We start from the raw sequence: 17,663 nt of genomic DNA on the forward strand, positions 1-17,663 counted from the left end.
AGTGAGACCTTGTTTAAGCACCCACCTACAGTGAGTAATGCCCTGCTTTTGATTTCCTGAATCACAAACAGACAGACAGACAGACAGACAGACAAACCCAAAGCAATTTGAAAGTGATATGATCTGTTATAAGGAACAAACATGAGGTGGGTTTGATCTTAATTTCAATACTCCCAAATAAGATAATTTGTTTCATCACACTGGAATACATTTGTGAATTTTAGCTCATCTCTGTGGAATAAAGCCATTATGTAATAAACAAAGCAGGGTGTGCTGTAATCCACACAAGCAACTCTCACTAGTAGGTCTGCCGGAGATGAACACCTGCAGCTTTCGCTTGTCTCAGACTTCATTTTTCATGTATTTCTGAAGCACAACTTTGGTGGGAATAGTACACTTTTTAGCAGTCAGAATTTTATTTACAGTTTTCCTTTTGAGACCTTTGAGCCAGGCATGGTGGTATGTGACTAGAATTCCAGCATTTGGGAGTGAGAAGGAGACTCATGAGCTCAAGGTCACCCTTAGCTATATAGCAAGTTCAAGGTCAGCGTGGGCTATCTGAGACCCTGTATCCTTGGATTCACAGTACAGGCACAGGTAGGTAATTTCCCACAGTGCCAGGGCCTATTCTCTAAGCTTCCTCCACTAGAAACGTGATGTACTCATGACTACATTTTGCATGAGTGTGGCAGACATGTATCTACCACACAGCACAACAGACAATATCCAAGCAACCTGGACCCAAATAGGAGCACAACTATTTTTTTTCTTAAATGTAACTCTTCAATTAAAAAAAAGATAAAAGAGAGAGACACTATTAAAATTCGATTCTGTCAAAAGTAAACAACAAATAACATATTATCATTGGGAATCTATTCAAATAATCAGTCCTCTTGGATCCATTAGTGTTTCTAGAATAAATGCTGGAGTACCATCCCTGAGATAATCCAGGCTTTAAAACACCAAAACGGCTCCATGATGACTGAACAGTCAGTCTGTGATTTTAAAATATAATTTTCTCAGAATAAACCCATATACAAAACATCCTCTATCATTTTCTTATCTTTTTCTCTTTTTTGTCATGTTGGGCCTCATGCAAGCTAAACCCAAGCTCTTACCCCTGAGCTACCTCCCCAGTGGCCACAGCCCAAGGCAACCAGAACATCTGCGTTCGAGCAGATGGAAGCACAGCACAGGTCGATGCATCTAACATCTGTCCTTACCTCATACCTCTGCAGTTTCTACTTACTTTTTGTTTCAACGCTGCCATGGCAATAAAACGTTCATGCATGTTCATTGTTCTGGTGAGTCAGAGAAAGAAGTACACCGTCTTATGCAACCTTTCCTGTGCTGTGACTTGCTAGCTCTGCCTCACAAATAGTAACCAATTAGGCCATCATCTTCCGCCCCAGGTGTTCCCTACAGCCCCTGAAACTTTCAGCACATTTTGTCCAGTCACACAGGACTAGGGTAAGTACCCAGCCACAGTGGCTATTTTCCATTTAGTCATGTGTTCAACAGCCCTGGCTCAAAAAAAGACATCAAGTAAGTTGGAAAATTATGTCATTTCCATCAGAGATGGGGCTGAGGAGGACCAGGTGGCCTCATGTTGGGCAGGTGGCTCAGTACCACCTATTTCAGGGAGCTCACCATGGGAGGTCAAGATCCCAACTCACTTCACTTCCCAGATCCTACCTCTGTTAAGGGTTCATGGCCTGAAAATGTTCAACTCTTGAACCAAAGCAAGGGAGACAGATTTCACCTCTTTCAAAGGGCTATAAGGATGGAGCAAGTGAGGGAACTGCTAGCAAGGATGCTTTCCTCTTTATGCCAGGGACCACCAAGGGTAGAGATACTTTAGTGTTTATTGTTTGAACTTTTTTGTTCAGTGCTGGCCAGAGAACCCAGGTTCCCCACATACTCGAAAGGGCTACACTCGAGAGCTACAGCCAGAGCTTTCTAGAAAGATGTATTTTACTGCTACCAAGGCCATCTATACTCTTATTGTAGTTTTAAGGAGGCTAGACTTTTAAGTGTGATGCAAACTTAAAGAGTACTTTCTACCTCCCAGAGGGAACCCAGGAGCATAAGCCAAGGATCCAGTGACATTGGGTGACTTCGAGAGCAGAAACAGATGACCCAAAACTCCATGCCTTGGGATCTGTGCCGGTCCTGGCTAGGCACTAGGAGGTTAAATATCATGTTCTTGGGAAATCTGTGTGTCCTGGCTAGGCTTGCAAAGGCTCCAGGATACTGGCCTGGGGATCTATGAGTAGCCTGTCCAGGTACCCAAGTAGCTATAACCACCAGCTCCATACTGTGGTCTGGCTCTGACATTAATTAACAACAGCTTATAGTGTTTCTGCCCACCTTTCTTTAGTTCTGCCTTAACTCAGCCACTGGAGATGGAGGTTCCTACATAGAATTTAAATTAAATTTGCAATAGATAACGTTTGCTTCTGAGTTCTTGAAATATCTCACAATTCTTTTTGAAGTCTTCACATTTCTTATTCAGCTATGCAGTCAATTTGATTATCCTTGTCAAGTTCTATTTACTCTGATAGCTTTAAAAGCGTATCTCTCATTGACGCCTTAACAGTGAAGAGAAGTTGGCACATTCTCCCTTTGACTTGTAGTCCAATCCAGGGGTGAAAACAGAGTATTCCTTATTTGGGCCTAAGTATAGGCTAACCTGAGACCAGAACAAAGCTTCTTTGGCACAGTAAACTGAAAAGGAAAAAAAAAAAAAAACAAAAAAACAAAACAAAACAAAAAAACGTAAAAATCCCAAATCTTCACATCTACCTTGCCGGGCAAGCAGGTTCCTTGTAATCTACTTCTGAAAAGTCCATCCAGACACTGAGACAAGTCAGTGTCACATGGCTCCACACACCCCAGAGAAGATAGTAACTGTCTTTACCAAATACTCACATATTAAACTTCAAGAGCAATTTCCTTTTAGCATCAAATCAAGGGGAGAGTGGGACACACTAAAGGAAAAGTCTTTCATTTGAAAAGCAAGGTACTGTGGTGGGTTGGTAGTGCGGGGGCCCCCTTTTCTGAGGAGTTGGGGGGGAGAGGGAGAGAGGGGGAGACCAGGAGGGTAGGAGGGAGAGGGCTATGATGGGGATGTAAAGTGAATACATTAATTAATTAATTAAAAAAGAAAAAAGATAAGCTGGATGCCAGAGAAAGAGCTGCCTGCAGCCCAGATGTAGGTGGTGACTGTGATGGAGGCTCATGGGCATGTGAATAGTACCGTCATGAACTCACCCAAGAGACTGAAGATGATTGCTATTTAACTTAATCATATTTAATACTTAAATGGAAATATTGGAATCAAATAGGTACAAGTGCTATTACATTCAGCAATATAAACAAAAATTATCAGATGGGAAAAGGAACTAATGACAAGAATGTGCCTGGAGTGAGCGGCAGGGCACTGACGCCAGGTGAGGGTTGTGGGCAAAGTCAGTATATTTCTCTCTACCTGCTTATCGATCAGTTAATGATCATCTGTCCCTCTGACATTTTTCATCTGTCAATATGCCATCTATCACATACCATCTATATATCTATAATCTATCAATCTACTAGCATTTAGCATTTATTTCTCATCAATCAACTGGTATCATCTATCTATCTATCTATCTATCTATCTATCTATCTATCTATCTATCTATCCATCCATCCCTACCCACCCACTCATCAGTCTGTCTACCAAAGTTACAGAAATGGCTTTCCTGGGTCCATGTGCAAACATTTTCAGGTGTGTCACACCATGGCCAATATTCAGCCTGACACTAAAGCACAGTTCAATTTACTGGTCAGTCTTTGTAAAATTCCATTTCTAGCTAGAGGCTTTTACTGACACTTCACCTGAATATCCCATTAAAGAAGTCAAACTCATCCTAATTAATTCCCCATTTGTCTGAGAGCAGGTCTCTGTGTCTTTTCTAACTGTTCCATTTGTCTCCTGAATACAGGCATCATAGCAGTGCAGGAGCCACACCTATCCAGGTTATTAAGAAACGATAGTAGTGGTTTAAAAAAATATTAAGTTACCATTGCTATCAACTTATTTAATTAACCAGTTTAAGCTGTGGCCATGTGTTTTATTAATACACATTGAGATGACCTTCTGTAGTGCAAAGAACTATTTTTTTTTTTTTTTGAATTTACTAAACTGCTATGTACTAGTGGTCAGAGATGGGGTAAGCCACCATGTCTACTTGTTTCCTGACCTGTAAAATGAACAGAAGCCTACATGCCATTTCATAGCTTTTCAAGATGTTCTTTTCATAAATTGAAGCTATGAGCACAGTTTCTAACTTTGAAAACATTTCTGCCTTGCAGATTCCTACCACTTACTCTTGATGATGTGCGTATGGCTTGTCCTAGATTCTAAAACATTGAAAAATCCAGAAGCATCATCATTATATTATTGAGGAAAGCATCATTCTTTGTGAGAGGCCGCACTCACATTCGCCATTACAAGATGGCGCTGACATCCTGTGTCCCAAACTGGTAAAACAAGTAATCTGCGCATGTGCGAAGGAACTTTCCACTTGTTGTGCTCTGCCTCTCCCGTGGCGTCATATCGCCTGATGAGTAACAGCCAATCAGGGACTGACACATCCTAAGCGGAGAACAGTTTCCTATATAAGGGATGGGTTTCTGCTGTTTGGGGTCTCCATTTTACTTGTCGTAAGCTTATGCTCTCCCTCTTAAGACGCATTAAAGCTTTACTGCAGAAGGATCCTGTGTGTGCAGCGTCGTTCTTGCTGGCGAGACGGTAACGCGAGTCACAATTCTTCTTCACTGTGAAACATCAGGTGGGTGACAAAACGTTCTTATGATAGTTACAGGAGTCCTAGTAAGCTAAGTGACATATAACCTTCCACTAAGATGCACACACAGCTCCAGGTGCCTGCATCACAATAGCCTCCCCCAACATGTTACATGTTTACTACAAAGCAACATGTGGTGATTTGTGTAGTGGGTGGGAAGTGTTTACATAGTAGATGGGATGTGGATGAGGAGGAAGAGAAAGACTCCCCTGAGAGAATGCCAGTGTGGCTGTAGATAGAAGTTGGGTTACTACCGATGATACAAAGATGGCCTCAGAAGTCTACATGTATAGCAATTGAGAGTCATTGTCTATTTATGGGCAAGGGGGCAACAGGGGGCACATAGCGGAAGTAGGTGCAAAGAAGGTAAATGAATACGAACAGGAATTTACATCCTCAATGTTAGCATCTCATTCCCACAAAAAAATCCTATTCTCCTAAAATGTATACAGGATCTTCATAGAGTGGAGTTAAATTTGCTGCCATTGGGGAAGCAGGGCCTTTAGTGGCTTTTTCTAATTGTGACCAGTGTTCACAGGCAGCCAGCACACCTGGAATCCTAATGCACTCTCGGTGCCTCTCTGGATGGAAAAGCAAGTGTCCAAGTTTCAATGTCCTTTCCCTCTTCTGACGTGGCCACTTTGCAGGATGACAGCCATATACTCTGCTTAGTTCTAAGTGGCTAATTCTTGCTATTTGGTGGCTGCTCTGGTGTTAGGAGGAACGAGAGATTACTCTTCCCTTGGGTTTTTAATACACTACATGCACAGCTTTGGATCTTGTCAGACGCTCACTGCTGCCTGCCTGTAGCATTCCTCTGCTCAGCATTCCTGCAGAGAAGCGAGAAAGCATGGGCAGGACAGGGGGATGCCACTCATCAGAATGATAGGTTGGTAAGAAAAAGTAAGGTCCTCATCAAAGGGAGTAAGGCTTTGCAATGCAATCACTCCCAGACTCTCAGAGAACCAATTGGTCAAGGACTGAGGAACTTCTGTGAGCCTGTGTAGCCACCAGGAACCCAACCCACAGCTTTCCAGACAGGTGTGGGAGATAGTGCTGCTGGCTCTTACTGAACAAGAAATTTGCACTCTTCAACTCAACCCTCTTCTGCAGTGAGGACAGTGAAACAAAACAGGACACTAACTTTCTCAAGACCCAGGTGAGTCCTCCGTGTGTCTTCCCAGGGACATGAACGTTCTCCCTGGCCCTCTAGAGGTCATTCTGGCATTTGATAGAGTCCAGCACACCTCACACAAGAATCAAAGGCCAATCAAATACACTGCACATTGCAATTAAAGATATCTCTCTCTCTCTCTCTCTCTCTCTCTCTCTCTCTCTATATATATATATATATATATATATATATATATATATATATACACTCCCGTATTGCTAAATTTATATTTTTGTGATTACATGCTTGAGGCTATTTAACAAAATACATATTTGAGATGAACATATATGTGTATATATGCATATATGTATAAAGATAAAAACTATAATGTACACATGTATACTTATATATACAAATACTGCAAACATTAGATAAATAGGTCACAATAAGTAGATAAACAGACAGATAGAGGGTGGGAAGATAAATGGAAAGATAGAGTGAAAGAGTAAAAATAAATTCACGGACAACTTAATGATAGATGAATAGCTTTTCATCTGTGACTCAGTACAGTTTTCCTCCTCATGCCATGAACTTCCTAGACTAAGGATCTTGTGCTGTCCAACTCTGTGTCCTGAGAACCAGCAAGACACTAGACACTCATGATGGAATTTCACAAACACAGAAAGAAACAAGGGAAGGAATTTGGACTTCTGCAGGCTGCTCTGGCTGCATGTTTCATGCCCACTGCCCTGTACTGCTTCTGCTGGCTGCCGTCATTCTTTGTATGTCACTAGAAACCTAGTGAGCTCTCACATTACTTAGGCACTCCTATAGGGTAAGTGTCTCCTGTATGGAAGGAGATCAAATCATGACAGGCACGGAAGCTTCTGAGGACCTCTGTTTATAGAGGTGTATTGCACAGGAGGTACTGTAGTTTTATAATCTGAGCAAGGAGAACATTATGATGCTATTTCTAGCATTTTCATTCTAGCTAGTAACAACTTGTGACTATGGTTAACAGAGTGCTGCCATATCTTTATTTACCACTACACATTTTTAAAATAAAATGAGCTATGATGCATAGTGCAGCAACCTGGAAAGATCATTTCCTATCTCAGTGTGTCAGCAGTTCTTTTGCTTGTCTCTTACTTGATTGCATATTCTCAGCTCCCAGGTATGCCTCTCATGTTGCCCCCAATAGTGCCCAGTCAGGGACAAAGACCATCTGCCTGCTACTGAGCCACAGTCTGAGGAAGGCGAGCTTGGAACCTGCTCCCCAATTCCTTTCTTCTTTTCTAACCCATGCATGGCACAAAACCACACCATGTCGCGAGTCTTCTATGTTACATGTTAACATAAGAACAAAAAGACCAGAGAGTAGGATAGCTTGAAGGACTGGGAACAAAGTAAGTTATCTATCAAAATGGGAAGAGCCATTCATGAACACAAGCAAAGAAAAGGTGCCTCAAGGGTGTATATGGGGCAGTGATGCACATGGGACAAGGTGGCCATGTATCCCAGAGAGCCTAGTTAAATGGGCAGAGCACATCCTATCTCCAGGAAGGGAGGCTTTGGGTGGTATAATTGGAGGGGATGCATACGAGTCAGGCAAGGCCCTTGCCCTCACATACAAACCCCTATGTTCTCCACACTAAGGAGGTAGAGTCTTTGGCTCCTGAAAGGAAAATATACCCTGAAGCTCAGAGTGGAAAGAAAGCTCTCCTAGCGACTCATGGGAGATAAGTTACTTCAGCTTCTCAGAGGGTGAATTTGGTGTCCAACTCTAATCAGAGACACAAAGGAAAGAATATTGGTGAGGTTTCCCTCTCAGGAGATGGAAGTGGGACCTGCTTGGTGATCACCCACATTTCCCTCTTAAATCTGGAATGAAGATTTGCCATCTTTCAATACAGCTGGCCTACTGCATGCATGAGACAAAAGCCTGAAGGTATCCATACACGCTAAGGGCAGGCAGACACATGTCAGCATCACAGTACACAGTGCATGTCCCCCTTGGTTGGAAAAGCAAACCATCTTTCTTTGAGACACTAAAGACTGATCATATTTTACCACCATACCCTTCTCTACTGTATAAACTACATGCATCCCAAAGCATACACCCAGAGCTACAGCCACAGAATCAAGTGTCTGGGATCAAGGAGCACTAATAAGGCTACTGTACCATTTCTTTCCAAATGTTCATGATAGGGAAAACTCAAACCATAGTGAATATGTGCACATTGGAAGTCTTTTGGCTTCTTGAAAAGGGAAGTTTTAAAAAGTACTTGAGATAAATGATTGTCTTAGTTACTTTTCTATTGTAGTAATAAGAGACCATGACAATGGTAGACTGTAGAAGGAATGTTTAATCTGCGTTCACAGTTTCAGAGTGTTAGAGTCCAAGGCCATCATGGTAGCTAGCATGGCAGCAGGCAGCAAGCAGCAAACAGGCATGGTGCTGGAGTAATAGCTGACAGCTTACATCTGATAAACAATTGTAAGTTGGAGAGACAGATAACTAGGAATGATATGGGCTATTGAGGCCTAAATTCTGTCCCTAGTGATGTGCATCCTCCAACAAGGCCACTCCCCCTAGTCCTTTCTAAATAGTTCTACTGACTATGAACCAAGCATTCAGATGTATGTATGACCCTACAGGAGCCACTCTGATTCAGGCCACCCGAGATCTAGTTATAAATCAATTTGAGATAGTCAATAAATTTATGTATTCATTCAAACAGCCAATAATCAGAATAATCTATGTATGGATACTTCTGGTCTTATAACCAAGTTTATCTAAAATGCCATTTTAAGCCTCTTCTCCATTGCTACTACAAGACATTGTTAAGCTAAGTATCACACAACCTTACAAAACAGTAACCTGGAACAGGAGCATAACAAAGGATGTTCAGGAGAAAGTGAAGAATAAGCAGAGATGTTCTTACTATTGTATCAACCGTGCAGTGCTATAAGACTGCACATAGTGAAGCCAGACACCAGGAGTAGACATGGAGGCAAGGGCGTGGGATGGCTCCGCTCTAGTTGCTGCTGTCTATCCTTAGGGAAACTTATCCAGGTATTTAAGCTTCAGCATCCTCATCTAAAATATGGGGGAGATCCCAGGAGGAACTCATGGGGTCTTTAGAAGTCACTTGATGATGGGTGGAACACACAAGTTCCAGGTTGAATTTTAATGTTTATTCAAACAGGAGCCATACCTAGCTATTGTGCTCTCCCTCTGCCTTTGTAAGGTGGCCTGTGAAAGCAGATTAGTCTTTCTCCGCTATCCTCATCATCAACACCAATGCTTATCAGAGTGTAAAGGAAGGGATGAATGGAGGGAGGGCTGTAATTAGAGTAGTCATGGATGTTTTGCCTGTTTGATGGAGTTTTTAAATTACCAAATGAATCAGTTACAGACATGTATAAAATTGACTTGAAATAGGCAAGGAATCAAAGGAACTAAAATTTGTCATGCAGTTCTAATGCTCTTAAATTATTGTCAAGATTTCTTTAATAAAACATGTGAGGATAAATTTTCCCTTCATGATGTCAAAAATCACAACATATATTAAAAAGGATCTGGAGACAGATATTCTTAGCCCAGCATTTGGTCTGCAGACAATTTCAGGGTCTTCTTGTCCCCTAGCCACAGTGGGGACAGATGTATAAGGCTCTGGGCCTTTGAGATCATAGTGGGGCCAAGGTGGTCTTCACCTGAACCCCTAGTGTGGGTTCTAAGTGTGTGGTCTGAATTCTAAGATATTATGACCTTCCCATATGGTGCCATCAAGATCTGCAATCTGTGACTTGCCTCTAGGATTCATCTTCCGTGGCTGTGGAGGTGAGAAAGATTACTTCCCAAATGGTAGGAGAGCCAGAGCTGAGTCAGAGCTCTTTCCCTCTCAACTGCAGCTTTCTCTTCCAGCCCTGCTCTATCCACATGAGTCCTTAGGGAGTTGCCTCGGTTCCTTCGATTCAAGTTAAATCCTTCTTTATCTGGTTCCTCATCTCTGCTTTTGTCTGTGAACTCAAGCATGAGCACCTCTGCACAGCTCACACCACTGGCGTGGGATACCAGTTTCTGGTCCCTGCTCTCACCTAACTCCACAGGGCTTGTCAGGTCATTTTATCAGGGTAATTGTCACTCACTGGCTTTAGAAGCTGTACACAGTGCTCACTCTCTGTCTTCCTGTTACCATAGCTCAACCTCAGCAGCCTGACACGCCATCTGCAGAGGGCATCTGGACTCTGTCCATCTGCCCTCGAGCTCAGCAGAGCACTTTTGCGTAGTTCTTCTGGGCCTCCTCTCCCTACATGTGACATTCTTACCGCCTGCACCTGCACGCACTCTCCACACAGCAGCTGTGTGTCTTGAAAGTGCAGAGCAAGCCTTACCACTTTACCTTTCAAGAGGTTTAAGGTGAAACCCCTTAATCATCAAACAAAATCATCGCCTATACAGCAAAATAAAAAAAATTTAAAACATCCGTGTTTTCTTCCTCTCTCATCCTTAACATCTTATATATGCCACGTGGCTCTGAGTGAACATGACAGACGTGTTCACTGCCAGCCCTTCCAGCTGTTTAGAAGTCCTGAAGCAGACAACTGCTATCTCCTCACTGAATGCCCCAGAGAGCTATTTGTTGAACAACATTGGACGAATTCTTGGAAACATAACAGAACTTCTGATTTCGTAATCTTCTTTGATCCAAAAGGTTATATTAGCCTTCTTCCTAGGAGTGAGGCACAAGAAATAGCCGAAGGGATAGCAGTGCTCAGAGAGTGAGAGCTGGGGAATGACCTCCTTCTACAGGGATGGGACGGGGATGGGATGCTGCAACATCCATTAAAGCCAGGATGGGTATCTTGGAGCATCCTGGGATATAGGCCGGTTCTCTAGCAATAAACAGCTGCAATGTCTCATTCTGGTTTCTGATTTTTCTAGGCTGTCTGGAGACTCTATATTTAATTGTGTGTGCTCCGCTTGTCCACATCTGGATGAGAAATGTAGGATCTGTTTCTTATGTCTGGGAATAGCTAAGTGTCTGATGCCTTCGTGTGCTAGTGGTCATGTACCTACTGCTGTGAGGCCACTCCTCCAGAGTTCCAGCAGCATTGAGAATTAAGTACCATACACCCCAGCATCTTCTTCATGTCGAGGGCATAACTCTCAGTCAGCCTCACATAGAGATCCAGAGTGAGCCAGGCCTTCTTTGCCTATGACCCCGAGCCTGTGTAATACATTAAGGCATGAGCAAGTGAAATGAGCCCCAACCATCCCGGTAACTATCACACTTATATTTCCTTCAGATGTTTTATGCAATATCTGATATAGAAGATAGACACAATGGAGGCACGAAGAAGGGTGTCTTTGAAACACTCCATCAAAGAGGGTCTTGTAGGAAAGGGACTGGGGCAGGGGTAACATCACCAACAGATTCTCAGGTTTGGATGTTTCCAATAATGGTAAATGTCAGGCGGAGAGAGGTGTGCAAGGTGACACCAACTTCATGTCAAGCCTGCTGGATGTGAGTAAAGTGAGAGGCCTCCAGAGAACTGAAGAAAAGAGTCCCCTCACTAAGAGCACTGTGTCAGTGCACCCAGCCCCTAGACAGCTCCATTTGAACCTTCTAGGTCCTATGCCCTCTGACCATACACATCTAATTAAGGTAACCAGGCAGAGGGGGATTCCAATAAGCTCACATGGGGCTCCCTTCTCAAAACCACAGTTGTGGCTCCACTTTCCAGTTTGTTGAGGTGGCCACCTGCACCACGATTCTCTTTCTCAATTGAGCGTCAAATTCTCCACGGATTTTTATCTGTTGGTTAGTCTCATTCCTCTTTGAAGCATTTCATAGCCACAAGTAAAAGAATGCACCAATGAAAAAGGACTGATAATGTTTACAAAGATTATCTATAGAGAGATAAATGCACACGAGCAGTCTGCCTTCAATTATTAATCAGCCAAGCAGATGGTTGACAGGGGCGCAGAAGTAATTAAACAGCTAACACACAGGAGAATTGATTTATTCCTCGCATATGGAATTTCGCTTTCAACGCACCTGAGCTTACACTTCGGCAAAGCATGTTAGCTCCACAATGACATCTGATAAACAACACAGGTTCTGCAGTCCAGTTTCACCACAGCATTGGTTTCTAAATGCTTTTTTAAAACCTCAAAAATGATGCCTAGTTGATTCCGAGAACTATGCAACACTTGCACTCTCCTGCTTGCCAAGGTTAGAACTGAGCTCATATTTTCTGAGCAAATGAGATTCCTTGGTGCACCAAGAGGAATATATACAGTAAGATGTGTGCTCCCATCCTGCCTATCCTGACCCACAGGTGAAGCCCTCCATCCTCCTGCCTCTGGGGCCACTGGAAGCTGCATTCTGAGGCTCACGGGCTCTCAGTCCTAATTAGATACCCTGTCTAATTGCAAGCAGGGTTTGCCACCTTGCTCAGAAAGGAGGAAAGTACACCCCTGTGTTGACTCCTAAGTGTCCTAGAGGAAGGTAAATTCTCATGTAGATTCCAGTTTTATAATGAAACATGTAGACACCCCTCTCCTTCCCCAAAGTGTATTTAAAGGTATCATGGGGGTCCACATGAGGGAAATTCACCTCTCATTTGAGCTGTCTCTGCAACACAATTCCATGCCTTCTGTGACCTCTGTTAGTTGTTGGGATGGGTCAATGACACAGACTTCCTGCAATCTCTGCCATTAAAGCTCTCCACTTACAGTGTTCTGTCTGGTCGAGACCAAGGCTAATTATATCAGACCAAGTTGGGTCTCATATAGTCAGGTGAAATGAATGAGGAAATTTTAGGAGACAGTTCCAACTTGTTTCCTCTCCACACCCCAAGCCATTTGTTTCTGATAGGCTCAGAGGTGGGGCTACAGAAGTCCATGGTGGCTGGCCACCCCTAGCTTCTATCTCAGTTTAAGGTGTGGGTGCTCACATGACTGACCCCACCTCTGGGTGTCTGGACTTCCTTTTCAATTTGAAGCCTAAGGATGCATGTTAAGTCCCAGCACACCAGACTGCAGGAGACTGTCCATATTAACCCAGCACAGCAGTCCTCAGGGACTGAGATCCCCAGGCAGATGGCTGGGCTAGGCTGACAAAGCTGAAGGAGCAGAGGAGGTTGTTATGAGAAGCCGAGTTCAGTGTGTCCAGAAACGAAGTCATTTTGTGATGTCAAGAAATACCCTGTTTTTCTGAGAATTACCTTCCCTTTAAGGAAGTCCTGCCCTCACCTTTTCCTGTGTGATTGTGTCCTCTCAGAACCCATTGGTTCTGTCTTTACTACTCAAGGCCATGAGGACCATGTGCCCTGGTTCTAAGCAGTAGATTTTCACTTCTCTTCTGGGTCACTCCTGAGAATATCTGGATTTCTACAATGGGTGTGTTACTTTCATGCCCACGGGCTCTTCCTGGAGATGCCAGTGGACACTATAGGGTTTTTAACCTACATTTAAGTGTCCTCAGCTTTAAACCAACTGTAAGAAAGTCATTTCGCAGACCTGTAATATGAAGTGCTCTCTGTAGAATTGGACATATCACATAGGAAATAGTCTCTTATGGGCTGGCAGGTTGATCATTAATTGAAAGGACAGCTAGCATATACGAGGGGATCAAACACACCCTTTGTAAAGACACACAGTTATAGCAGTGAAGTAGTACATATAGAATGCAGCCAAATAAATGTGTGCTACTTTCTACCATTTTCTTACAGTGGTTACAATGTGCATGCCCATCCCTGGGATCAGTCTTACCTGCTTGGTCTTTGAATATTTTAGATATGACGACAGGGACCCCATGCTCTGCTCCTCCCTAGAAGGCAGAGATGTGAGAAGAAAGCAGTTAGCAGGACTGACACTGAGGGCCTAGGGACCTGAAGGGCACAGGTGGAAAGAAGACCAGCTCATACCTTGATACTTAGGCCCAGGCCACCCACAGGTTGTCTGCGAAGTGTAACAGTTCTGTGCTTTAAAAAGGTTTAGAAAAAAAATAAGTTTAGGTTACAATGCATTATCAGAGAATGAGCAAAAGAATGTATACTTAAGTTCTTAATCAAAATTTAAGTGATTCTTAACACAAACTTCCGGCTTGACGCTCTGTGGTAGTAGTGCCATAGCCAACCTTTCAACCAGTGCTCTGATCACAGGGGGACACAGTTGCTGGGGAAGCCACTGGGAATTCACACAGAATTGCTACAGTGTTGGTTAGCTTGTTGTCCCACCCTCATATTTCTGCAACTACAGAGCCCCACATGGACAATGCCCATGTCCGTTCTCCAAGTGGGGAAGCTGACTCCCTTTTAAAATTGCTCTCCTAACACCAGCCCTAGGAGGCAGCTCCTCAGCAAACATCTCTGTAGCTTCGCTGTGTCTAGTCTAACTGTGGTCATCAGTATGCATTCCAGAAGAATCAGTTTTTTTCATGCCTCCTGAGCACAGATGTCTCATAACATTTAAATCAATGTGGTGATAAAAGCTACGAAAAACATAATACACTTATAATCGGCAACACTCAAAAACTTATCTCTTACATATGAAATCATGGGCATTCATTATGCTGTGGTCTAAATTGACTGAAAAGAGTCTGCACATCTGCATGTAGGCATGGGACAAGTCAGGCAGACGCCATGCTGGAAAGGACAGGGGAGGTGTCTAGGGTGCAATAATAAGCAGAGAAAATATTTTATTCCCTATAGTATTTCATAGGAACAATAAACATCATACTTTAGCTGAAAAATAATAACATTCAGGCTGCAAATAATCCATGTTTGAAAAGCAAGGACAGAGGCTGAAGGTCAGGGAAGGACACTCAGGGACCCTGCTTTGTCCTGGGGTTTCAGCACCACAACAGTACCAATAGAAATCACAGGCTAGTAGGAAAAGCTGCCGTGGCCCTTGGCATGTGTGATGTCTTCCACAACAAGCAATACTGACCTGTAAGTATACTCTTAGGGAGGAGTATGTAAAATAAAGAAAGAGAGATACAAGTTTAAAAAATAAAATAAAATACCTCAATAAAAAAGGAAAAAAAAAAAAAAGGAGTATGTCAGTTATAAGATGGCTATGTAGTAGCTGGGTGTGGTGGCACATGTTTGTGCCTCTAAAAGAGCTTCCCAGAACAGCAGGACACAGAGGCCTGACTTCATCACTCCCCACACGGTTGTTACCTTAAATACATCATAAACTCAGAATAAAGGAACAACAACAAAGATAGAAAATAGGCACATTTTACAGAGTCCATGAGGGAATGCCCTGCATAACCTGGTAGCCAGAAGCATTATATTTTGTGCATAGATCATATGTGCATACACACACACACACACACACACACACACACACACACACACACACGGCTGCATTTGAGAAACGTTGCTGTAAGAATAGTCATTTTCATTTTCCTCATCTAGGCTACATTCAAGTGCACCTGGCTCCCATTGCAGAAACATTGTCAGTACTCATGCGAGGGGCCAGGAGTGCTGTCATCCACACTGCAGTAAGGAAAGCAGCAGCAGCAGCAGCAGCAGCCCAGTTCCAAACCATACTCATCACAGCATTAATTAAAATATTCAGGACTGAAAACAAGAAGCTAAGCGTTGAAGGATGAATGAATGGATTGAGATTCTACAGTGGCATACCAGTCAACCGTGAACAGGAGGGGAAGCTACTCATCTGTGACAACACGCACAAACTGCAGAGTAGTATTAACACACTGAGACAATTCAGGCACAGAAGAAAAATATGGCATGCTCTCATATCTATGGCAGATGCCTGGATTATAAGGCAAAGATGTCATAATATTGGTTAGAGACACGACGTGTGAACTATGCAACCAGATCTATGAAACCAGAGCTCTCAAAAATCCAATCTCTTCTAAATGACACCTGGCTTTGATGCATGAGCTATGCGAAGGACACTTCATTCCAAACCATACTCTGGTTAAATAAAAGTCAAGGCCACTTTCTTTTTATTGTTTTGGATTTTTTACATAGATTTTTTTATTCTGTATCTCTTACTAGCTTCGAACTTGCCATGTAGTCCAGGCTAACCTAAAACTCACAGAGCTATATGACTGCTTCTACCTCCCGAGAGCTGGAATGAAAGATGTGTGATACCATTTGAACTCCATTTCCAGCCAGAGGTACCCATGCTAAGCGGTGTGCAGAGATAGGCAGGTCTGCTGGGTTCACTGGCCAGCCAGCCTAGCCAAACTAAGAAGCTCTGGGCTCAGTAAGAAACCCTGTCTCACAAAATAAGGAGAAAATCAGAGGAGGGCCTGATGTCAACCTCCGGCCTCCACACACTCATACAAGTGACTATACCACACACACACACACACACACACACACACACACACACACACATATATACATGCATACACCAAACCTCTCCCACCCCCACATAGGACATTAAAAAAAAAAAAAACTTGGAAAAGGTATGAGATAGAAACCCAAAAAAAGATTATTTAATTCTGTGATGTCACCAGCTGGGTGACATGGTGAACTGCGACATGCCAATTTCTCATGGAACTTTTTGAAGGTATTTCCTAAGGCTCCTGGAAGCGGATTGGTTCGAGCCATGTCCTGGAAGCAGGAGCACTTACATTAGCACCAGAAGGAGCTCCCCCGATGCAGACCACATCTTGCTTTTGAATAGTCAGCACCTCTTTCGTCAGCTTCAGCCGGACGTCATAGGCATTTTCTAGCCCTTCGTCATACAGCAAGGCCAGAGCAGTTTTTGTCTGTGGATATGAAGCGGTGATATGATCAAGTGAGTGCAGGAGCCCTCGGCGGTGAGAGATGATGGGCAGGCCCTTTCCTACAGCCTTCTAGCCTGTGCACGCACGGTTCTCTTCATTGATAATAGACATCCAATTGATTTACAGATATAGCTCTCCAGAAAGCTCACTTTTCGTGGTACCCTACAAATGCTGCTTGGGACTTCCCTGACTTCCTGAGACATGTTTCCACACCCTCAGACCACAGGTGCCCACTAATCCCTGTCTCCACTTGCAGCAGGTAGTAAGGGTAGCAGGGTTACCTCACCATCTCTAAATGGGGAACTGCAGGATGCTGGGAGTCCGTTGGCATCAGTACCCAGAAAGACAACAACAGAAGTGTAAGAATCTTTCCAGGAGTGGCAGCCCATGGCACAGGGGCTGTCACCAAAGAAAGTCACACCGGGTTACTGCCTTCAGAGGAGAGGGCTCATGTCGATGAGGATGAGCAGGGCTCTAAGCCAACATGGAAATGTGCAGTACCAATTCACATAATGTCATTATGTCAAGCATACAATCACATAGGATGCTAATTTTCAACAAATCCATTGAGCCAGACAGCTTGTACCAGTGGGTCAACCTGGTGAGGAAAACTCCTGGGCCCAGAGACTTCAGAAATGGAAACAACTGGAATTCACTCAGAAGGGAGAACAGTTGTTTAGGATGAAGGAGAAGGTGCAGGCCCATCAACAACTGATATTCTAATTATACATCCTGTGATGCTTAACCTTTATGGCCAACTTGGCTGCATGGACAAGTACTTAGGAGACCACTGACAGACTGGGGAGTCCCTAAGGGAGTTTCTAGGGAGGACTCTACTCGACCACCTCTGAGCTGATCAGTGATTTCATCTACTGACGGATCCAGAACTTAAGGCTACAGGGTGTAGGGTGGGGG

At 43.5% G+C, this 17,663-nt stretch overlaps 1 protein-coding gene across 2 annotated transcripts in view; it reads right to left on the bottom strand.

The window, feature by feature from the left end:
• Positions 1-17,663, bottom strand: part of Sntg2 (syntrophin gamma 2) — a 206,040-nt gene that overhangs the window by 117,188 nt on the left and 71,189 nt on the right. Inside the window, exons 2-4 of one of the 2 annotated variants that reach the window (XM_051144464.1) lie at positions 16,593-16,730; positions 13,903-13,959; positions 13,748-13,805 (exon numbers count right to left, since the gene is read on the bottom strand). In XM_051144464.1, coding sequence (XP_051000421.1) covers positions 13,748-13,805; positions 13,903-13,959; positions 16,593-16,730 — 253 coding nt within the window. The remainder of the gene's footprint in view (positions 1-13,747; positions 13,806-13,902; positions 13,960-16,592; positions 16,731-17,663) is intronic. The other variant, XM_051144472.1, reaches the window with a different exon arrangement.

Source organism: Acomys russatus, chromosome 1 (genome assembly GCF_903995435.1).
Source record: "Acomys russatus chromosome 1, mAcoRus1.1, whole genome shotgun sequence".
Classification (NCBI taxonomy): domain Eukaryota; kingdom Metazoa; phylum Chordata; class Mammalia; order Rodentia; family Muridae; genus Acomys; species Acomys russatus.